The sequence below is a fragment of the Abrus precatorius genome, unplaced genomic scaffold (genome assembly GCF_003935025.1).
Source record: "Abrus precatorius isolate BTA unplaced genomic scaffold, Abrus_2018 Scaffold3, whole genome shotgun sequence".
Taxonomy (NCBI): Eukaryota; Viridiplantae; Streptophyta; class Magnoliopsida; order Fabales; family Fabaceae; genus Abrus; species Abrus precatorius.
In genome coordinates this window covers 6,953,316-6,976,836 of record NW_020874373.1, presented here as the reverse complement: position 1 = coordinate 6,976,836, position 23,521 = coordinate 6,953,316, and the positions used below count along the sequence as shown (strand labels likewise).

General features: G+C 31.5%; 3 protein-coding genes across 7 annotated transcripts; all 3 read left to right on the top strand.

Moving 5' to 3' along the window:
• Positions 1–6,568: 6,568 nt before the first annotated feature.
• LOC113863460 (c-Myc-binding protein homolog) lies at positions 6,569–8,997 on the top strand. The gene is made up of 5 exons (XM_027497050.1): positions 6,569–6,717; positions 6,792–6,864; positions 6,942–6,990; positions 7,063–7,186; positions 8,664–8,997. Exons 1-5 carry the CDS (start codon positions 6,700–6,702, stop codon positions 8,748–8,750), a joined length of 351 nt encoding a protein of 116 aa, XP_027352851.1. The 5' UTR covers positions 6,569–6,699; the 3' UTR covers positions 8,751–8,997.
• A 2,392-nt stretch (positions 8,998–11,389) lies between these two features.
• Positions 11,390–16,590, top strand: LOC113861726 (AT-hook motif nuclear-localized protein 14-like). The gene is made up of 6 exons (XM_027494723.1): positions 11,390–11,932; positions 12,244–12,296; positions 13,074–13,205; positions 14,928–15,080; positions 15,766–16,057; positions 16,148–16,590. Exons 1-6 carry the CDS (start codon positions 11,581–11,583, stop codon positions 16,210–16,212), a joined length of 1,047 nt encoding a protein of 348 aa, XP_027350524.1. The 5' UTR covers positions 11,390–11,580; the 3' UTR covers positions 16,213–16,590.
• Positions 16,591–17,771: 1,181 nt separating this feature from the next.
• On the top strand, positions 17,772–21,930 carry LOC113861550 (protein EIN4-like). Of its 5 annotated transcripts, none has more exons than XM_027494446.1 (3): positions 17,998–18,170; positions 18,269–20,090; positions 21,015–21,775. In XM_027494446.1, exons 2-3 carry the CDS (start codon positions 18,330–18,332, stop codon positions 21,540–21,542), a joined length of 2,289 nt encoding a protein of 762 aa, XP_027350247.1. In that variant the 5' UTR covers positions 17,998–18,170; positions 18,269–18,329; the 3' UTR covers positions 21,543–21,775. The 5 variants fall into 5 exon arrangements, with proteins under 5 accessions (XP_027350246.1, XP_027350247.1, XP_027350249.1 ...); XM_027494448.1 differs by having other exon boundaries at positions 18,004–18,170; positions 18,428–20,090; positions 21,015–21,640; XM_027494449.1 differs by having other exon boundaries at positions 18,005–18,170; positions 18,545–20,090; positions 21,015–21,646.
• Positions 21,931–23,521: the final 1,591 nt, after the last annotated feature.

The window sequence follows — 23,521 nt, the reverse complement described above, 5'->3', positions numbered from 1 at the left end:
AAATAGTTGTTTTTACATTTATTAACCTAATTTTTAAATTTTATTACTTTTAAAAAAATAACGAAACAATTTTTTGTTTTGGTATAAATAGTTAGTAAATATAATAATTTATAAAATATTTATGATAATGTAATAAATTGTTGTTATTTTGATAAAACTGGAAAAAAAAACTATGTTAAGTGGTAATTGAAAATATTTAATATAATTACAAAATAGAAAAAGAGTTTTAAAAAGGTTATTTAATAAAAGCATAAATTATTTTTTATTAAAATTGTTATTAAATTAAATTATATTAATTTTTGTAATCACTGTTTTTGACATATATTAACAAATTGTTAAAATATTATTAATTATTTAAAAACATATTTTATTTGTTTTGGCATAATTAGTTAATAAATATAATAAATTATAATATATTTTTGGAAATGTAATACTTCATGCTATATTTGTAATTATTTTTTGTCAACTATAAACAAGTTTTGTTTAACATTAATTTAATATGTTTAAGATAAATAAGAAAAAGGAAACAATTGGGCATGTTAGGTAATGAAATTAGAAATTATTATAATTATTAATAATATTATTATTATGTTTATGTTTTTTTTATCAAATTAAATTCTTATAATTTTTTAAGAAGTGTATTTGATTATTATTAACTTATTATTTATGTTTTATAAATGTTATTAAATTAACATAAATGTAATTATTTTTTATAAATATTTAGTAAATATAATAAATTATAACATGTTTACAGTAATGAAATAAATTGTGTTATATTTTTAATTATTTTTAGTCATTTAATAAAAAAGTGTTGTTTAATATTTATCAAAAAAATTTAACATAATGAAGAAATCCTAAAAAAAACATGTTATTTAATATAAGTAAGAAAAATTATTATAATGTTATTATTATTATTATTATTATTATTATATTTTTGTTTTTTAATTAATTCTATTATTGTTTAGGTATACTTAGTTAGTAAATATAAAATGGACAAAAATACTTATGCTAATGTAATAATTTATATTTTTTATTTTTTACTTATAAATTTGATAAATATTTTTATTTTGATTAATATTAATTTTTTATAACAGGATATGAGACAACTACGTTCTCGCCACTTATCCATAATGCTACCTAGAGAAGAAATAAATGACATACTACATGACGTTATGTTTGATCATGTTTCTAAAATTTGTAAAATGTAAATTAACAATCCTTTGATTAATGCATTTGTCGAATAATGGAGGCCTGAAACACACACATTTTATTTATTTTGTGGATAATGTATAATTACATTAGAAGATGTTTGTATGTTACTTGGACTCCGGATTGATGATCTACTAGTGATTGGATCCACTAATCCTACTCTAAAGTAGTTCAAAACATGTGTGATGAGTTATTAGGCGGCCGACCGACAACAAATGATATTGAAGGATTAGAAATTAGATTAAAATGGCTTACACAACATCTTGGTTGGCTTCCTGTTAAATCTGACATTAGAAGAGCACAACATGCTAGAGAATATATACTTTGTTTGTTAAGGCATGTTTTGATGCCGAATATACATACAAAATTCTTGCAATTATTGACACATGTGAATGAAATTGGGAATTATAGTTGAGGTTCAACATGTCTTTCGTTTCCTTATAGAGGCTTAGATTGTAATTCACGACATAATGCTAAAGAAATTTGTGGATGCATAATATTGTTGCAAGTATGGGCTTGGCACCGACTACCGTGGTTGGCTCCAATCTTTGGTGAACCAATAGTATTTCCACTTGTTCTCAGATTGAGAAAAAATGCGATATCAAACAAACACTATGTTTAAGACTCTTGGGAATATTAGATTGGTTCTGGATCAAATGTGTGTTCATGAGGTAATTTATTAATATATTGTTAATATTACTAATATTGTTTGTTTCTGTATATAACTTTTTATAACATAAATATTTGCTGCTTCATACAGTTTTTATGGCGACCATATGAGGATAATGATATTGATGCTTTAATTCCAAATAACACGAGAAAAGAACGTTTTGTATGGTCAATTGTGAGCTCTTTGATTTGTTTCGAAGTTATAGAGCGACACGCAGTTGATTGTGTCATACAACAATTTGGATATGCCCAACCTATTCTTCAACCACCTGAAAGTTTGGAAGGGGTTCATAATAAAGACTTACGAGGATTAAAAGAATCGAAGAATTGGAGGCTCATTCATGATGACTGATTGATAATGTGAGAGCATCGATATCAGCCTATCTTATAAGGATTGTCAGTTGACAACTATTATCCTTCAGTTGGATATTGAGCATGGTACATACTTTATGCAGCAAATTGGCTATGGTTATCCTCACAGATAAAGCAACCATCACCCCAACAACAGCAGTTCCCTGAGGAGCCATTACTGTCCCATCCTGAAGACTTTCCCATGGATACATCACCCATGCAACATCAAGGTATGCCACCATCTTCAGTTCAACCAAATCAAGAATATTATTGTTCACCACAAGAACAAGGATTAATGTCTGTAGATAGAATGAATATTCATTATGGATCAAGAAGTAGGGAATTACGAGATAAGAGGTCTGTTGATTGCAATAGTGCTAGTGACTTTGTGTTTGATGAAGATCAAAGTTCTCAACCCAATTGTCAATATAACTTTGACTTAAACGATGATACAACTATAGAAGAAGCAACAGTACATAAGGAAGATGTGTATTGAACATAATCAATGACACCAGAGTATAGGGTTGTATCTCAAGGAATATTCTCACCAGATAATTAATGGTCCATGCCAATGATGTTTTGGGATCTCACGCAACAAGATAGCACATTTACCCAAACATCTAGTCATATGGAGGAGCAGAAGCATGAGTAGGAAACCAATGATCCTATACAACATGAGGGTGTTGGTGATGATGCAAATAGAGGAGGAAGACTTAGAGAATTTTTTTCATGTCTGTTACGTCCCTTTACTTAAGTTTCTAATAGATATAGTCTGTCAGTAATTAAGAAGAAAAAAGACAAAGAAGGATAGTCATGTTATTATCCATAGTTGTAGTTTGCTTGCTCACTTTGTTATGTAGATTAATATGATGTTATCTATTGTTTGAATTTGTTTGCTTACTTTGTTATGTAATATAATGAGATTTTAAATTAGTTGTTTTATTTTGTTTGCTTCTTATTATTATTTTTATTATTATTATAACCAATTATTATTATACAAAATTTGTTATTAAAATAAAATTAATTAATAAAAGTAATATTTTATTATTAAAACATAAAAACCAAATCGCATTGATAACATAAAAAGACAAGGTCAATGAATAAAACAACCACAAACACCATAAAATTTAAACAACACGAAATTAGATGGTTCACCACACCACATCATCACAACTATAGATCATTAACTTGATCCTGCAACATGAAAACATTACCTTGGACTATGGTTCTCGGCTCGACAAAGACTACACTGTCATGGTATTCACGTTTCATGCATATCCATTTTATTAAGAAAATGAGTTGATTTGAGACAACCTTTAATTGTGCGTTTTAAGCTGGAATTAGAACAAAGTTTTGGTCCTCTATAACACCGCCGCATGCTTTCATTCCCAATCACTCCAAACTCTTTTTTATAAACTTTGCATAATTCATTGATTATATAAACATCATCAATATAAGCACGCCGATATATGTTTTTACTACAACAAGCAACAATCATGTGACGACACAAATATCTATCGGTATGCATATCACTACAGCCACAATACCTTCGTTTTAGATAAATTCTATATTTTTGGTTGGTAGATAAATCTTGAATATGGAAAGTCTCACTTCATCTATCAAATTGAGTAACACGCAAGTTTCTAGCGCTTGACTCGTTTGATTGAAGTCAAGTTGTCATAGATTCAGAGAATATATGTCCTACCTTTTTTTGTACATAAGCTTTACTCTCTTTCTAAGCAAATAATTGAGCCCGTCAGAAGTAAGTTGCTCTTAACAGTGCTGTGATTGAAAGATTTTGAGCAATTTTTAACACTTAATTAATGCACTCAACTAAATTTGTGGTCATGTGACCCCACATATGGTTTCGTCATATGCTAGAACCATTTTTCTTGTAGAATTTCATTAAGCCAGTTTGAATAAACCTCTCTATGTTCTCATCATCGCTTATAATGAATATTAAAATCACGTTCGGTTCTTGAATAACCTGCAACAATTACAAGGATTCATATTAGTAGTTTGAAAAGCATACACATTTTCATACAATTGTTATTTTTAAATATATCAATGTTATAAACTATACAAATGCGGACAACAAGTTTATGCAAGTAAGGAGTCTTAAATCTTTGTAAAAAATTGGCCGCAATATGCTTAATACAATACATATGAAAGGCTCTTAGAGGTTCTCGTTGTCTATTACTTTTTCTTATTATTGCATTAATTGACTCATGTCAATCAAAAATTATGTCAATGCCATATTGGGTGACAACATGTCTGCATAAATTATCAAGAAAAAAAAAACTAGACATTCACAGCCTTACCCTCGACAATAGTAAAAACAACTGACAAAATATTCTAATTATCATCTTGTGCAACGACCACCAATAGAACTCCCTTGTATTTTTCATATAAATGTATCCCATCAATTTGCACAATTACTTTGCAGTGTCTAAATGCTCTAATACATGAACTAGAAGTCCAAAACACTAGACAAAATATTTTAACATTGGGAACTAACTCATTAGCACAGTAGGCCTCTATAGCATAATGAACAATGAAACCTCAAACACAATTACACATTGTTACACACCATTGCAGTAAAGTTTCAAATGAGGCTTCCCATTAACCATAAACTTTTTCAATTACCTTATGTTTTCTCATCCATATTTTTTGATATGTTATAGTGTAGCGATTCTGAGACTAAATCTCATTAATAATGAGTTTATTTTAAAGGAATGATAGACTCAACCATTAGCTTTATATATTTTGCAATTGTGTTGGAATCTAATTTCCTATGATTCTTAGAAATCCTACTCCTTGTACATGTGTGCAGTTGTTGTACTTTCTTAACTCCAAAATAAACTCGTTCTTTCTAAAAGTACCACGAAAAAATCGTTTACAATCTATTCTATACCTTACATATTTACAAGAAAATATATTTAGTTCTGACTCAACCACTTTTTAGTCCACTTTGTTTGATATACTCTAACACTTAATTATTCGTATAACAATTTATCCATTATTGAATTGCTTTTCAACATACAATTTTACATCTATATCAAAATGACCTATCAAATGCAAACAAGAATATAAAATAATTATATCACCATAATTTAATTCATTAACAACATTGTTAAAAAGAACACATATCCAAATCTGCATACTCTGAAAACTCAAATGCATCCATAGCATTAAGATCTAATAAACGCATGAAAGATGGCTCCTTAAATGAATGTTACCCAATCATTATGTTTGACAAATGGGCCTTATCATCACCATTGTCGTCCACATCCTTATTTTCACTCACTTTATCGCTTCCATATTCTCCTTCAAACTTAGAGTCACCACTTTAACTGTTGACATTTATCCATTCTATCTCTTTGTTTGGTATTGTGCTTGCATATGTTTCTTCATAATCTTCTTTATCAATGTTAACTATAATTTTCTTAAAAACAACATATAACTTACTAGCAAGGGCTGCTGGATGACGTTGTTGATGTATTTAAAATATTTGTAAAATATTAATATTGTTGATTATTGAAATTGTTTGATATTACATAAAATTGCTAAATATGAATATTTGACACTTATAAATAATCATTTCCATTTCTTTTGGAAACTTAAATTTAATGTTTTGAGTAAAATAATACTTCAATTTTTCAAATGATATATTATTTCTTATACACACATGTTGATGTTTAGCACCTAAATAAAACACTTCCATAAGTTTGTAATAATTTCAATTAAAATATATTAATAGAAGCACGTTCATTTTTTAATCTATGATAAACTTATTTTATATCTAAAAATCTTCCTTTTATTTGCAATTTCTAAATAATGAAGAACTCAATATTTATATACACATATTTTTTTATTAATTTATATCATTCAAAACTAGTAATGATGATTTTTATTTTATTATTATTTTTTAAATACTTAAAAATCACTAATGATTGTTTTATTTTATTTTTTTAATTATTTAAACACACTAAAAAAGTTGTTAGTAACAATTATATATATATTTAAAAAAATTTAATTATTAAAAGTTGTCTAACTGATTTTTTACATCTATAATTTATTATTTTTTAAAAATCTCACCGTTGGTGAGTTTGGAAACAATGACATTTCTAAAAAAAAAAATTTGAAAAAAAAACGCTGGCAACCAAAATCTCAAATTAATTATTGTAATATTCCAAAATTTTCTATATTTCTTGTATTTTTAAATAAAAAATATATAAAAAATGAGCCTAGAATTTCCGTTGCAAAAAACAAAAATCCATTAAGCTAAAATAAAATTATAAATAAAAACACGAAGAAATAAATCAAGTGAGTGAAAAAAAAGGGGTAGAATAATAATAATAATCATAACTTGATTCGATTTGTATTTTGGACCGCAGGGGATGCAGATCAACAGACACATCTCGGAGGCAAAACAAAGAATAGAGCTACAAGTGTGAAGAAAAACAGAGGATGATGCGATACAAAGAGGTTCTAATTTCTAATCCCTCTTTCTTTATGACAAATCACAATGTTATTTAATTAATTTATATTTACAATTATAGGAAAAAGAAGCGAAGAAGGAAGCTTTCAGAAAATATCTGGAATCAAGTGGAGCTGTGGACGCTCTCACCAAAGGTTTCTCATTCGATTATCACTCTTCTTTTCAAATAATTGCTTAGTTAATGGTTCAAAGTCTTCTTCGCTTGTTGCAGTTCTGGTTGCATTATACGAGCAAAACGACAAGCCTTCTTCTGCCGTCGAGTATGTTCATTGTCATTTTCAATTCTGATTACTTTAATTGTGATGCGACATGCGTTTACGCTTCTTTCGCAGGTTCATTCAACAGAAATTAAGCTGTCCTTCCATCTCCGAATTTGAAAAATTGCAAGCTGAATTCTCCGATCTACAATTCAAATATAATGAGCTTTTAGCAGCACACCGCAAAACCTGCAAAGAGGTTCAACACTGCCCCTATCATTTCCTTATAAAAAACTTCAGCATTGTGCATTATCAAAAAATAGTTTAATATTTATTGCACAAATTTTGGTTTGCATTTCTGTTTAAAATTGAAATGTACACCATAGTTTATATAGTTAATGCCAGTTAGGAATTTGTTGGTTTGGTGTTTTATCTTTTGCTACAACCTGCAATTGATTCGAAAAGTTCTTCTGTTGTTTTGTTTGCTTGATATCTGTATAGATTATTTACTTACTACCTGTATCAATCACAGTTTAACAAAGACTATTTACATAATGCGGTCAAGTTAGTTGGTGTATTTGTAGTTAAAATACAATCTGTGTTATGACGTGTGTGTGTTGGCGTTTTAAGTTCCAAGTTACTTTGGTGTTCATTTACCATGATGAAATTATTATAGGTGTTGTTTCTGCAAGTATAAGTTAATAGGTACCTGCAAACTTCTCTCATAATGTGCTGGGGTTGTAAAAGCTGGGATATTGGGATTCAAGATGGCTGGGGAGATAAATATATTTACACTGTATAAAGCCTGTGATAAAAGTAGGATCTTTTGATTAGAAACAAGAATATGGACTAGCAGTGTTGGTTATGATGGACAAATGTCTTGTGTGGTTCAGGAACTTGGCTATGTTTAGGGGCATTAGCAGGTAATGTGGGGGAACAAAGGTAGGGGGAAATGGGGATTGAAAAAGATTTGTGAACCTGCATAGAAAGGAAGGCGGTTGGGGATGCACAGTAGATGAGAGAGCAGGACATCAGCCAATTATTATCTCTCCTTGATAGTACAAGTAGCATATTCATATATTTTATCTGGCCACATTGTGTGTGTGTGTGTGTGACATGTCTTGTGAGAGAGTGAAACATGATAAAGTTAGTTTATCTTAGTTATATAATCTCATATGAATGTTCAAGTTTGTTTTACTTAAATATAGTTTTGATAATTTATTTTGGTTGTATGATCAAGATTAGCAGCTCCTCACTCTCACTCACATGTTACCCTTCCTAAATCACACACACACTTCCTGGCCAAGTTAACACCTCTCAAGATTGGAGAAATGTGATAGATTAATTATTGCATTGGTTCCCATACATACCACTGAAATGAATGGTAAAGATTCTCTAAAATTTTGAGTGTCATTAACTGTATTAAATAAGTTAACTTTCTTTAATAATGGTTGATCAATGTAAAAGTGGATTGTTAATCCTATTCCAGGAACTTTACCTATTTTCATATATTTTCAACACCTGAAATATTAGGCCAGAAGAATCACCAATCTAGGGACAGTTCTACTTATCCACCACTTTTGATCCAAGGTTTCAGTTTCAGAGTTGCATTTGGGTGGATACCCGGTAAAAGAACACCCCCACCCCCCCGCCGCACCCAAAAAAATGCTAACTCTAATATTTTTCTAGTCAATTGATCTTAGTGTTAACTCTCTATGTCCTATACTGCATCACAGTTAGAAGAAATGAGAAACTCGCATGCCTTGTCAACGGCATCTACCAAGGAAACAACTGATAGTGAATCTCCTAAAGATGGACTGTGAAGCTTCTGCGGCCAAACTTGCAGTACTTGGAAGTCCATACAAGTGTATTTAACCTGGTTTGCAATTGTTGCGATGTTTTCTTTCTTTCTTTCTTTCTTTTTATGGGGGTGACTATTGCTTGATTTTGCCATTTTGGTCTATTCGTTGTTCCTCGTCTTCAGTGGGTTCTATTGTAACTTTTAATCATTCCCCCCACTCCCGGGTTTCTTCTCTTCCTTTTACTTGAGCTTTGATTTATATATGTTAAACGGTGCTGATTTCTCATGCAATTCTGATATCTAAAACAAATATTTTTTACAAAAGTTTGCTTGTTTCATGGATTTCAATGAAATAGCGATGGAATGAATTTCAATGATATTTTGGAATTTTTGCCTGTCCTAGTTTCTTCACTTTGTTGCACAGAAACTGGCAGAAGAAAATGTGAAACACCAGTTTACGAGTGACAGCACCCCGTAACTACGTCTACGGGTTAAAAACCCTGTACGATGGTTATTCACATATTCTTGACTATCCATTTTGTTGAGATTAAAGTAATTACTATCATCGCCTTTATTCTCAGCTATCTTGTTAATGCGAGAGAAGGGGAAAAAATCCCTTCATAATATCTGAATCGAGATTTTGTTTACCTTTGTAGCGATGTTTTAAAAATCCAATCTAAACCATTTAGAGTTTTGAGTAATGATTTAGTTAGTTCAAGTAATAAATTTGTAATGAAATTATGGATGAATTATAATTACTGAATGATATATTTAATTAGACTTTTGATTTTCATAAATGAAGTTTTTTTTTATTTGGTTATTGCAAGAAAAAATTTCTAAATTGGTCCTTATATGTCATATTATTTTCAATTCAATCCTTGCTATTTGTATACGTGATAATAATGTGTACATGTCTTGCATGTATAACAATTGATGTAGCAATGATTTATGTAGTTAATTTTTCATTTTTAATCTTTATTTGTGTATGAGGGTGAAATTTTTTTAAAATTTATCTGTGTGAAAACGATTAGCTTGTGATTGAGGCAAGACAAAGAAAGGCTAAATGTGGTCCTATGAACTTGCAATTATTTCCCTATCTAATGCCATGATTAAATGTGGTCCTAAGAACGTGCAATTGTTAATAGAATAACCCAAAGACAGTTTGAATAAAATTTTCAAAAGTACTTATAAAAAATAAATTTAGAAAGAAAAGTGAATAAAATATTTTATAATTTGTGTCTCAACTTTTTTAGAAGTTTATTTTTTAGATTTCTCATAAGTCAACTGTGTCAATGGATTTTAACTTATGGAAGAAATTTAATTGACTTTATCTCCTTAATCTATTTTTTCTTTCCCTCTCTTAAGTGTTTAGTTGAGAGTTCTATTTAAAATAACTCATAATGTACCTGAAAATTCTAAGCCACGTTAGAATAGCAATCTGTACATAATCAAAACACTTAAATAAAAGAAGTCTGTTCCAATATTAAGTTAAGAATCATATCCATAGATATTGCTTGTTATTCTTTCCTCCTACCAAACTTAGTTACTTTTCAACAGTAGTGGTCCTTGCATCAAATTAACACCACATGTAGGTTCATCACTAACCTTAATATTCTCCAAAATACAAATTCTTGCTCCTACGATACCTTATCATAAAATTTTGGGTGCTTATCCCTTGAGATCTTATAGCCCCTCCGACAATGTCATGTTACACACAATTAGTATAGTATTCTCACTCACCATTGTCTCCTCGACCACAATCCACAAACTCAATAGCACGATCCAACAAAATCTAACATCCAATTTTGGCTCTAGGATGGATGACCATTTGCAAAAGCTTTAGAAAACCTTATACTAAATCAAGATTCCCATTCCCTTCATCCCGCATAACTACAATTTGTGAATGTAGTCATAAATTGCAGGGTTGAAATGTCATGACCATGTCATCACATTATTATCATGTATGAAAATGGTAAAAATCAAATTTTAAAAAGTATGCATATAAGAGGTATCTTGAAAGCTTTCATTGCGTAAAGATTAAATTTAAAAAAAATGTAAGGATTAAAGATTAAATCAATTTTGAAATCGGATTATAATTAGTAAATAATACTTAAACAATGACAATTACCGATTTAAGACTTGGTCGGTTAAACTAATCAGTTTAGTTAAGTTTTAAAATATTAATACGTATCACCTGCTTGACGAGATAGCATTTAGCTAATTGGTTAGCAAAGCAATTCCCTTCTTTGTTAAAATAATGTGAAAAGGAAAAGAGAAATCCATTTTTGTTTGGGAGGTCAACGCAAAAGATAAATATCTGTTGTTTTGGGTCAGACAAAAGAGAAAAGAGAAATATCTGTGATGCTTATTTGTCATTTAGAATTTACAAGAATATGAGCCCAACCCAGTAAGAAGAAAAAGGGAATAAAATAATTAAAGTAAGGAGGGGTGAGTGACTAGGAAGCCCAGCCCTTATCGGTTTGCATATTTGGTTGTCAGTGTCGCTATCTGTGACTACTCACTCCTCACTACATGTCTGTCACCCATATAAATATCCACGTCTGAGTCCTCCCCACATAAAAATAAAAATAATAATTTAGTTATTTATTTAATATTAAGAAATAAAAATTAATAAAAGGCTTGAAAACTGAAAATAAAAATGGAGGAGATATGATATGATGATGAAGGGAAAGGTCAAAATTAGAGACCAAATCACAGGGTTCAGAATCTAAATCCACTCTTCTTCCGAGATAAAGTCTTTTTGTTGAATACAAAATAATTTAAAAAATCTAAAAAAAAATTGCAGTGCGAGCCCTGGCAGCACACATCTTTGTGTCTCCCTTTACTCAAAGATGGAACCTAATGACAACCAACTCAGCTCCTTCTTCCATCACCACCACCATCACCACCACCACCAGCAACCCTCCACCGCCGCTACCACTACCGCTTCCCCCACCAACGGCCTCTTGCCCAACGCCGATGGGTCCCACATGCTCTACCCTCACTCCGTTGCTTCCGCGGTTTCTTCTCAGCTTGAACCTGCCAAACGGAAGCGTGGAAGGCCCAGAAAGTATGGAACCCCCGAACAAGCTCTTGCTGCGAAGAAAGCCGCAACCACGTCGTCTCAGTCTTTCTCTTCCGAGAAGAAGACCCACTCTTCACCTTTCCCTTACTCTTCCAAGAAATCCCATTCCTTCGCTTTAGGTTTGTTAATTCCTCGATTCCCTTTTATTCTCTTCTTCTCTTTATTCAATTCAATTCAGTTTAATTTCCTCTCTCTCTCTCTCTCTCTCTCTCTCTTACTTTTTATGGATATTTTTCAATAAATTTTAAATTTAGCTTAAGAGTACTGCAACAAACGTTATTGTTGGTGGATGGTTTTACTATGTGATTTAAGGTAGTTGTATAAATTGCTTCTGTTTGCTTGAGTTTGTGCTTTTGACTTCGTTTTAATGACTAACAAAGCAAAAGGGTCTGGAGTGATGATAATGTTAATTTGATGGTTGTGGTGGCAGGTAATGCAGGACAAGGCTTCACTCCACATGTCATTTCTGTTGCTGCTGGTGAGGTATGTAACAATTGTTGATTTAGATTATGCTTCTTCTTGCTGCACTACCCAAGTACAGCCACCTGAAGACACGATTCCAATTTTTTTGTTATACTTCTATACTAAGTTGTGCATATAATTGTCCACTTGGTGACTCTTACTTATATTGGGATTTATTAGTTCAATATGGTTTGTTCTATATTTGTGTGGTGGTGATTTCCGTCTTGTCAAATGGTAGATTTAAGTTCTAAGTGAGTTGATGACAGAGATTTGATAAATAGTGAGACAATGTTTCTTGTAATTGAGATGGTGTATTTTTATTTTTTTTTTGGGGGGGGGGGGGGGGAGCGCTCTACTGCAATTCTGGAATATTGCCTTTTAGGGGACACTATAGTCACACTGGTTCTCTTCCTGAAGTTCAACAAGTTGCACCTGCTTAAGGGTTCCTATAATGGAAATGGATCCAGGTGAGGCACCGTGGGTGTGCCTATTAGCTACAGCTAACCTGTGAGTGAATGATTAATGAGATGTTAACTGTTAGAGTCAGAGTAATTTCTATTGGTTTTTTTCTGCAACTCTACATTAAATTTATTCCAGTGAGATATGCTTTTCTGTTTTTTTCTGATGTTATTTCTTTTCTCCTTGTAGTTCATTATTTTTCTTTATATAACTTGAATTTTCCTCTGTCCATAATGTTTGAATATATTATGTTTTGTCATTTGCCTTGTTTTATTTTCAGCTTTCTTCTGTATACATATTACTTCTATTTCTATAACTATTTGAGCATGCGTACAATAGGATGTTGGCCAGAAAATTATGTTATTTATGCAACAAAGTAGGCGTGAGATGTGCATTCTGTCTGCTTCTGGTTCCATCTCTAATGCCTCTCTTCGCCAGCCAGCAACTTCAGGAGGCAACATTACATATGAGGTAGAATATTAGTCACTTTTTAGTTTCATACCTTTTATGTTATATTCTGGTCCTTATTCTTCAAACAATTTTTAAAAGGAAATGGAGCTGTTGAAAATTGCAACCTTCGGTTAAAATCTATTTATATTAAGATAGCCTACACTCAAAATGTTGTCTATATTATTTTGGATTTTATTATTATTAAATAGTGTAAATTTTACTCCCTACCTTGAAAGATTATATTGTGTTACTATTTTCAATTAAATTACATATATTAAGAAAAGTTGGTAGAAATAGTTAATGCATTAATTTTTGAAAAATTAATTACAGCATTTCAAGTTTATCCCTAATTAAAGTCAAACTCTGTTATTACATTAATTATTAAGAAGTTAGAAAGGTTAAAAAATGAATGGTAAATATGTAAAAAATAAAAAATAAATGTTCCTAAAGTTTTGTAAAGAGACTTATATTAAGGTCCTATAAAAATCTTTAAAAGGTTCTTACAAAAAGGATAGAAAGAGTGTTAAATAAATTCTATTTAAAATTTTAAAGATATAAGACTTAATTACTTATAAGTATATTGATCACAAATGGGGTGTACAACTCTACACAAGTCATATACTTTTCATCTCAAAACATTTAAGTGCTATTGTCCTAACACTAACATTTAGCATTTTCATGGTTTCGTCTCCATCCAGTTACAGGATTAGTCAATTGTTCTTCAATCTAAAGTGCCATAGCATTTTTTATTAATGCCTTGTTTTATTGATTTTTCACAATTAATTTTAGTATTAAAATAGCATTTTTTTACTAGTCTGTAAAAAAGGAAGTACATTAAAAGAAAAATATATTTCATTTAATTAAAATGTAAGTAATGGGCGCGAGTACGATTATATAAGTACCAATAGGATAGATGGTTGGATACTAGAGTTGTTACCTGGGCACAGCTCAGGTATAGGTCTAGGAATGGACATTTGTCTTAAATGTAGACATGGGAGGTATTTGTCTTAAATGTAGACATAGGAAGTGTAATTTAAGCATCACTTGGAGAGGAAAATGTAATTTTGTTTAAGATTTTTCTCTTGCCATCAAATAAGGTGATTGAAAATTTCAAATTTGCATTTCTTTCTACTAGAAATAAAGAGATCAGGATTTTGTCTTCTTTTTCCATAAATGTCAGAAAAAGTCCCTTCTGAGTCCCATGTTGCTCAAATATTCTAATAAAAATATTGGATGAGAAATGTTAATAGAAAAACATTATTTAACAACAATAATTAATTTTCTTACTATATTTTTTGTTTTTCTCTTGACACTTTAATTTTATACATACACTTGTACATGGCTAGTTTGTATAAACCCAATAGTTATGGACAAATTTTTGGATGGTCAAAGTTGGACTGAGAAATTAGAAGCTTAAACAAAATGGTTTCATTTTCTTTATGTGTCTCTTGCACCCCCTTCATATAAGAAAATTGATCTTAGCTCACCTTCAAGAGCACAGACAGTAAGAGGAACCTTTCTGAGAACTGTCCATATGAATTACGAGTTAATGACTGCTAACTTAAAATTAGTACCAAGCAGCAGTGAACTGGTAATATCATTTTCCTGTGTTATCACCAAATTAATTCTTAATTGTTAATTTTATCATTTGTTTTTTAGTCATGAATTTGAATTTTTATATTTGATAGTCATGTGCTCACATGGCAGTTATCACTGTTTAAGTCTTTCTTGCTTTGATATCAGGGTCGGTTTGAGATTATTTCACTTACTGGTTCCTATGTCCGAAATGAACTTGGAGGTCGATCTGGTGGTCTTAGTGTATGCCTATCTAATACTGATGGACAAATCATAGGTGGTGGAGTTGGTGGGCCCCTTAAAGCAGCTGGTCCAGTTCAGGTAATTTCAGATAGAACTATGAATGGCTTGTAGGTAGGGGATATGAGCTGTGCCTGTTTTTTTTTTTTTTTTTTTTTTTTTTTTTTATTCTTTTTGGTCTTGATCAATACAACATTTGTCCCTTGAAAAACTGTAGGCCACCAAACCACTGAGAAGGATTTAAATTTATATGATGTGTCGTTAAACATGATTTATGGCTAGGACATTTTATTGTCATTTGATCTATATAGTCAATCTCACCGAGTGGGATGAGGGTTTTTTTGTTGATTAGTCTGTTCATTGTCTGAGAAGTAGCAAACTGACGCTCCAAGGTTGAAGGGATTGGGAAGAAAGTTTAAGATTAAGAATGATTCTCTACCCTGCATGTTCCTGCTTCTGTAGTTTCGGTTTCTGTTATAGGCTTATAGCCTTTTCCTAGTAGAACAAAAATGTGATTTTACATTTAATACACAATTTTTTCCTACAAAGAAAAGGGGGGAAATGAGATGGCATATCGGGTTGTGCTTATTAAGAGTAAAAATGAGAGCTAAAAACTGTGGAGAAAATCAGGCATACATGTATGTCCACATATATTGTCAAGTTTCCATATTTTATTTTTCACCTTCCTGTTTTGATTCCTACCAAGCACTGCTTGACATGAATTACGGCACGCAAATCACTCATGATGAATAGTTAATCAACACAGGTCATTGTTGGTACTTTCTTTATTGACACCAAGAAGGATACTGGTGTTGGTGTAAAAGGTGATGCCTCTGCCCCCAAGTTGCCATCACCAGTTGGCGAACCAGTATCAAGTTTAAATTTCCGTCAAACAGTTGACTCTTCAAACACAAATCCAATCCGCGGAAATGATGAGCATCAAGCTATAGGGGGAAGTCATTTCATGATTCAACAGCTTGGTTTGCACGCAACACCTCCGCGGTCCACAGACTGGGGGGGTCGTCCGGATTCAAGAAATACTGGTTTTGAGCTGACAGGTATAAACTTACCCTCCCCCTTCCAATTACCAATTACTTAACTATGGTGCAAGAGAAAGGGTAGACTGAAGTAAGGTTTCCTATCTGCAGGAAGAACAGGTCATGGGGCACACCAGTCTCCTGAGAATGGTGGGTATGAGCAAATTCCGGATTGAGAAATTGAGATGGTTTTTGGGTTTGAAAGCACCAATCAATGTGTGGTAGACAGATGTATGATATCTCTACATACCAGCAATCTTTGTCACGTGATGCCGTTTATAGTATGCCCATTCATTAAGGATCGTGGCTTCTGAAAATTAGTACTCATGCTTGTCCTTGAACATATTCTTCTGCCTCGTTTACTCATCATGTATTTATAAATCAGGGTTGCCGGCTAATACTTCATTTTTTTGCGGGCCTGTTAGTTTTTCTACACCAGAATTAATAAGTTAGATATATGTTTCCTAGATTAGGTTTTTTATGGCCTATATTTTCCCTTCCATTTTCAAGATGCACTCTTAATATTATGTCCAGCTTAAATTATTATAGTTCTTCATTTAATAACCCTTTCTCCAAAGCAATAACGCTTTTTTGTTTTCACCTTCCGGAACAAGTTCATGAAAGTAATTTTACATAAGCGAAGAACTTCCAAGTTTTCTTTTTATATGAAGCTTTTAAGGTGTTTGAGTACAGATTCCATAATGTGCAATTTCTAAGTTGCGTAAGCTACATATATCATTTAATATATTCACACATCCAACACTATATTCTCATCTTTCAATAAAAATTATTATTTATTATACATCTTCAGCACACGTTAACAAATTAGAATATATTTTAGCTCGCTAATAAGATGTTGGGCTATAGGAGAGAATCCGAATCCTGTCGACGGCCATATCAGCACGTTAGCGTACTGCCCATTTCTGTGCGTCACACTATACAAAATCGAAAAAAGGCAAATAGTGCTATCAAAGATATTAGATATTTTTTGGGTTGAAAGAGACATTTGCTCCATAAGCAGCTATAAAGGATTTCTGTGTTTACAAATAATAAAATACGAAATTATGAATCTCAAAATATTTAAAATTTAATTTGACAAAAGTATTCACTAAGAATAAAATGTATAAATTAAGTTATAAGAATACAATTTTATAAACTTTTTAATTTTAAAAATTAGTCGTATTCTAAAAAAATTTTACGTGAAATATTAATTAAAAATAAAACTAATTTAATATGTAAATTTAAGAAACATATATTAAAAATATAGGATTTATAATTACATAAAGACACAAACTATTTACTAGAAGTCTCTACATTATGTAAACTATATGTCAACGTATTTTGTAAGTATGGATATTCGGCATTAAATTAGATTGTTTTTTTTATATATTTTTTAAATTTTTAATTAAATGATCTAATTTAAAATATATAAATGTTAATTATTGTAAAAATTAAACAAAGAGTTAGAATATAATTTTTATTGAAATTATAATTAATGTATCATATTATATTTTCATAATTTTTTAAAAATTTCTAAAAAAATAACTACTACTTTTGAAACACCGATTAATAACTTTGTTATAAATATCCCAAGTCAACCATATAAGTCGTCAAAAGAGTATAAGTATACAAAAAAGACAAAATATAGATGTAAATTCTTAGATGTAAAATTGATACTAAAAATTATATTTATCTTATATAAAATCACTAACACTCGATATGTTTTTATTTCATTGTGTTATTCTCAAATTAAAATAATAACAAGGGCGTGGTGGCTGAGGAACGAGGATACATGCAAATGTATTATTATAAAGATGGATGATAAGATAATGAAATAAATGATATAATTAATTAGCGGTTGATGGTTGCGGTAATGATATTTATGAATTGATTATTACATGTAAAGGTGTGAGAGTGACATTGAGAAGAGTAATAAGAGATTAGGAGTCTAAGTTCAGTTCATGTAAAGCTGTGTGGGTCCCACCCTCTCCCTCTCTTCCACAATCAACTCTGTGTGTGTGTGTGTGTTCTCCCAGAAGAGAGATTCATCCATTCGTATCACTTCGTTCCCCAAAACCTTCCAATCACTGCGAACCAATTCTTATCTTCTCGGCTTCTCCCCCAAATTTCTGATGTGAGTCTCTCCTCCTTTTCTTCTTCTATTTGATTATGTAATTATTTAATTAGTGAGATTATTATTTATTTGTTTGTTTAATTTTAAATTTGGATTAGAAACCCTATAACTTGTGTGAATATGAGGTGTGGGGTTTTTTAAGAATGATAACTCTGAGAAATGGTTTGGAAAAGCATGGAAAGAGGGTTGTCTCCTTTGTTGTTTATGCTGTTGGTTTTTTCTGTTTCTGCAATCGACGTGGAATATGCACATTGCAGTTGTGATGAGGAAGGGATTTGGAGTATACAGAGCATTCTGGTTTGCCAGAAAGTAAGCGATTTCTTCATTGCTATTGCATACTTTTCCATACCCATTGAGCTTCTTTACTTTGTCAGCTGCTCCAATGTTCCCTTCAAATTGGTCTTCCTTCAATTCATTGCCTTCATAGTCCTCTGTGGATTGACCCATTTACTCAATGCCTATACATACTACGGACCTCACTCTTTCCACTTGTTTCTTTCCCTTACCGTTGCTAAATTCCTCACTGCTCTTGTCTCCTGTGCCACTGCTATTACCTTTCCCACTCTCATTCCTCTTCTTCTCAAAATCAAAGTGAGGGAACTCTTCTTGAGGCAGAATGTGTTGGAATTGGGCCAAGAGGTTGGGATGATGAAGAAACAGAAGGAAGCCAGCTGGCATGTTAGGATGTTGACTCGTCAGATTAGGAAGTCTCTAGATAAGCATACCATCTTGCATACCACCCTTGTTGAGCTCTCCAAGGCCTTGGACTTGCATAATTGTGCGGTTTGGACGCCTGATGAGGACAGGCGAGAAATGCATTTGACTCATGAGGTGAAACGAAGCTCACCAAATAATTTTCACAGTTCTATTCCTATAAATGATCCAGACGTGTTGGAGGTAGAGAAGAGCAAAGGGGTGTGGATTTTGAGACCTGATTCTGCACTAGGAGCTGCAAGTAGTGGTCGATCCGAGAATTCTGGTCCTATAGCTGCCATTCGCATGCCAATTCTTCATGTTTCGAATTTCAAAGGAGGGACACCAGAGTTGGTTGAAACATCTTATGCCATACTGGTTTTGGTTCTTCCAAATTCAAACTCAAGGGATTGGACCTCCCATGAAATGGAGATAATGGAAGTAGTTGCTGACCAGGTGGCTGTAGCCTTGTCTCATGCTTCCGTTCTTGAAGAGTCCCAGCTTATGAGCCAGAAACTTGCTGAGCAAAACCGGGCTTTGCAACAGGCTCAAAAGAATGCAATGATGGCCAGCCAGGCAAGGAGCTCGTTTGAGAAAGTTATGAGTCATGGAATGAGGAGACCTATGCATTCAATCCTGGGCTTGCTTTCAATGTTTCAAGAGGATAGTGTAAGATCTGAACAGAAGATTGTTATTGACTCAATGTTGAAAGTTAGCAATGCGCTCTCAAGGTTGATTAATGATGTAATGGAGATTTCAGCAAATGACAAAGGAAGCTTCAAATTAGAGATGAAACCTTTCCATCTTCATTCGATGATGAGGGAAGCTTCTTGTATTGCCAAGTGTTTGTGTGTATATAAAGGCTTCAGTCTTGATGTTGATGTTGACAAGTCTTTGCCTGATCTGGTCATAGGTGATGAGGCAAGGTCTTTTCAAGTAATTTTGCATATGGTTGGCTATTTATTGAACATATATGATAGAGGGACTCTCATTTTTCGAGTTTTTTCTGAAAGTGATAGTGGAGATAAAGATGATAAAAGTTTTGGAACATGGAGATCAACCATGCAAAATGATTATGTACATATAAAATTTAATTTTGAGATAGCTGGTATTAGTTCCCAGTCCCACTCAGAGTCAATTTCAACAATAAATTATACCGGTAGAAGGCACTACAACAATGAAACTAAGGAGGGCCTAAGCTTCAGCATGTGCAAAACGCTGGTGCAGGTACATGCATTATTCTCTTTTGAAAATTTATATTACATTTTCTGTTAGTGATGGTAGTTATATATGGATCATTCCTATGGTAGTTTTGACTTTTTATTAGTATGCACCCTCTGCCATCCTCTTGAGAAGTTATGTGCCACTCAATATTTTGTATGAATTGTTGACAGTTAGCCGTAAACCTTAGAATTACATTTTATGCTTAGAAGATGATTCTTGGTTTGACAGAATCACTTTCCTCAAATATTTGAGTAAGTGAACAGTGGAATGGAGATTTGATAATTATGTTAATAATGTGTGATGAAACTGTCAATGACATTGGAATGTGGTAGTGTGTCAGATAGGTTTTTAAGAATAAGAAATAAATGGGAAAAGTGGCCTTTGCGTAGAAAGCCCCTATTTAGTCTAGCTGCTATTAATTACGTGCTGGGTGCTGTTAAAACCAATATGCATTGTAGTAAGGTTGCTTGAATACCTCTAAATCTTGCTTACTATTACATTATTTGATTAGCTTTAGTGGTTAAAGATGCACGGGATATAAGTTGAGTATCATGTCCAGAATGGTTAATGGCATCCACTGTTTTGCTTCAATTATTTTTTACACCATGCATTACAAGTCACTGGTCGGCAAATGACTGTATGCAACATCGGTAGATTCACCTAAATGTCTTGTTTTTTTATCATCTACTCGACATTTGAAAGCCATATATATGATATGGCTAGTTTGTTGTTTAAGAATAAGTGGGTTTGTGCACTTCGTTTTGTACATCTTGGAAATGTGTTTAGGTGATTGTGGGTTTTGTCCTTGCCTATTAACTGATTGATGGTTGGTTGAGCAGCTTTCACTGGATAAACCTAGGGAAATATGTTTAGTTGGTAGGATTGTGTTTTGCGATTCTGACTGTCACAATATGGAATAATACGCAGATGATGCATGGTAATATTCGGATATCACCAAACTCTCTGGGTTTGGCACAAGGGATGACACTTCTTCTCAAGTTTCGTATAGGATCATCGCTTGGAAGATTCATTCTTGCTCCTAAAGATTTTTCAAACCCGCAGTTTAGAGGGCTTAAGGTCGTGTTAGCCGATGATGATGATGTAAACAGGACTGTGACCAAGAAGCTGCTTGAGAAGCTGGGTTGTCAAGTAACTGCTGTTCCATCAGGTTTCGAATGTTTGGGTGCTATAAGTGCCTCTGGTAACTCATTCAAAATTATCCTGTTGGATCTTCACATGCCTGAAATGGATGGTTTTGAAGTTGCAAGAAGGATTCGGAAGTTTCAAAGCCGTAATTGGCCCTTGATTATAGCTTTTACTGCAAGTGCAGAAGAACGCATAAAGGAGAGATGCTTACAAGTGGGAATGAATGGATTGATTCGAAAACCCATCCTCCTCCATGATATAGCAGATGAACTTAGAACAGTCCTGCAACGTGCAGGTGAAAAACTGTAAAAACAATTTTAAATATATCAATTTTTTTAGGTTCCTAAAAATTCATTATTTCGACATTCTGACACTGTTAACAAACTAAATATACTAGGTTTATTTTGCTAAACTATTTTTCTGTTTGATCTTTTTGCCTTATAATGAATTATGGCTCTCCTAGGTGTATAGAGCTGCCTGCCACCATCAAACAGAGAAAGAAGAAATAAAAAATTCTGAGAATGCATATAATTTCTTGTAGTTATTTTTGAAAAATGGATCTGAAGAATGTGTGAAAACTATGAAATGATGAATTTTTTTAGCGTATGTTTTGTAATTGTGAATATATAGTTGTGAAGTTAGTTGTTTTTTGTTGGATAATATTAACGAAGTTGTAAAAATTGAGATGTTTCAACTTTCAAGGTATGTTCCAGTGACGCTTATCCCCTGTTAAATGTGTAGTTCATGTTTTTTCACTACAACCGGTCTTGTCTTGTTAAATGCATTCAAAGTGTTTTTGGGTCGTATGTTTCACAATTAAGAAATTAGGTCAAGTTTAAATTACCTTATATTTTAAGCTTTTGTTAACCTTAACCTTCAAGATTGAGAATAAATAGTTAATAATAATAAAATTTTATTAAAAAAAGTATTTATTATATTTTTATAATTTGAATATAATAATTATAGATATTTTTCATAATTTTTTTATTTATTTAAGGATTGAGGTTAACAAAATCTTATAATTTATAGAAATTTATCAATTGTAAGATACTATTGTGTTAATATTTTTAACTATATTATTTTTAATATAAATTATTATAATAAAATTTTATGCTTTTCCATAATAAATGGCTTTATACTTATTCATTATTATTATAACATGATGTGCATAATAATGTAAAAAATAAGTATTTATAGAAATATGATAATGATATCAAATAGGTAATAAAAGGACTACAGAAAATAATAAACAAATTGATACTAGACATGGTAGATGGTTTTGTTAAAATATTCAACAATCACGAATAATATTAGGCACAATTTTTTAAGTTAATTAATTGTTTTTTGAATTTACTTTTGTTTGGTTGTTGATTTTATTCTCTTGGTTTGCTGAATATTAGAGCCCATTTGATAATTAGGATTATTTGATAAAATTAATTGTACAACTAGTTAAAATCAGTTAAATAAAAAAAAATAGTTAAAGTTATTTTGTGTAAGTGTAAAATATTTAAAAGAATAAGAATAATAATAAAAGAAAATTTGATAGTAAGATTTAAATAATCTAGAAGTTATCTGAAATAGTTTTTTTTGTAAGATGGATTTTTAAAATGATAGGTTTTATTTTATTACTATCAAATGACTCTAGTAATTTATTAACAACAAATTATTAACTTTTGTATAAATTACAAACTCGTATTACTTTTAATAATTATAAATTGAATTATTGCCAAAAGGAGTTAATAATGCCGTTTGACCACAGATGAGTGGTCCATCTTTTGATGCATCGAAAATCTACTCTTAAATATTGACAAATTATGATTTTTTTTCATTTCCCTCCTGAATGTATTATTCACACATAACACATAAAATGATACTTAGATTTCTTGGTCGAAAGTTTTTTGCATTTCCCCTGTTCTAGGTGCCTGCGGTGGTGGGTGGCGCATGAATGATGATAACTAAATTTGACATAAGAATTTTAGGCTTCATTTTGAAGTGTGACGATCAAAGTTCTCCATGTAAAACTATCTGAAATTTTCTAGTCGAGAAATTAGTTAGAAATATATTCATTTGTTAAAAATAAAACATTAAAGTTATTTTATGTAAATATAAATTATTCAAAAGGATAAAACAAAAAAAACTGAAAGTTAAATTTCAATAAATTAAATGTTATTTGGAATAATTTTCATAATAAGTTAATTTTTAAAATTTATAAATGTTTTTATTATTTTTTCGCTAAATAACTTTATTAACTTATTAACACAATATATATATAATATTGTGTTACCAAA

What these genes read in the sequence shown, in the direction of transcription:
- LOC113863460 (XM_027497050.1), top strand. An exon ending in TGTGGACGCTCTCACCAAAG is followed by an intron (nt 6,865 to 6,941) that starts GTTTCTCATTCG and finishes CGCTTGTTGCAG; the next exon opens with TTCTGGTTGCATTATACGAG. An exon ending in AAGCCTTCTTCTGCCGTCGA is followed by an intron (nt 6,991 to 7,062) that starts GTATGTTCATTG and finishes CTTCTTTCGCAG; the next exon opens with GTTCATTCAACAGAAATTAA.
- LOC113861726 (XM_027494723.1), top strand. Translation starts at nt 11,581, where the DNA reads ATGGAACCTAATGACAACCAACTCAGCTCCTTCTTCCATCACCACCAC. An exon ending in GAGGCAACATTACATATGAG is followed by an intron (nt 13,206 to 14,927) that starts GTAGAATATTAG and finishes CTTTGATATCAG; the next exon opens with GGTCGGTTTGAGATTATTTC. An exon ending in TACTGGTTTTGAGCTGACAG is followed by an intron (nt 16,058 to 16,147) that starts GTATAAACTTAC and finishes TCCTATCTGCAG; the next exon opens with GAAGAACAGGTCATGGGGCA.
- LOC113861550 (XM_027494445.1), top strand. Translation starts at nt 18,330, where the DNA reads ATGGTTTGGAAAAGCATGGAAAGAGGGTTGTCTCCTTTGTTGTTTATG. An exon ending in TGTGCAAAACGCTGGTGCAG is followed by an intron (nt 20,091 to 21,014) that starts GTACATGCATTA and finishes AATAATACGCAG; the next exon opens with ATGATGCATGGTAATATTCG.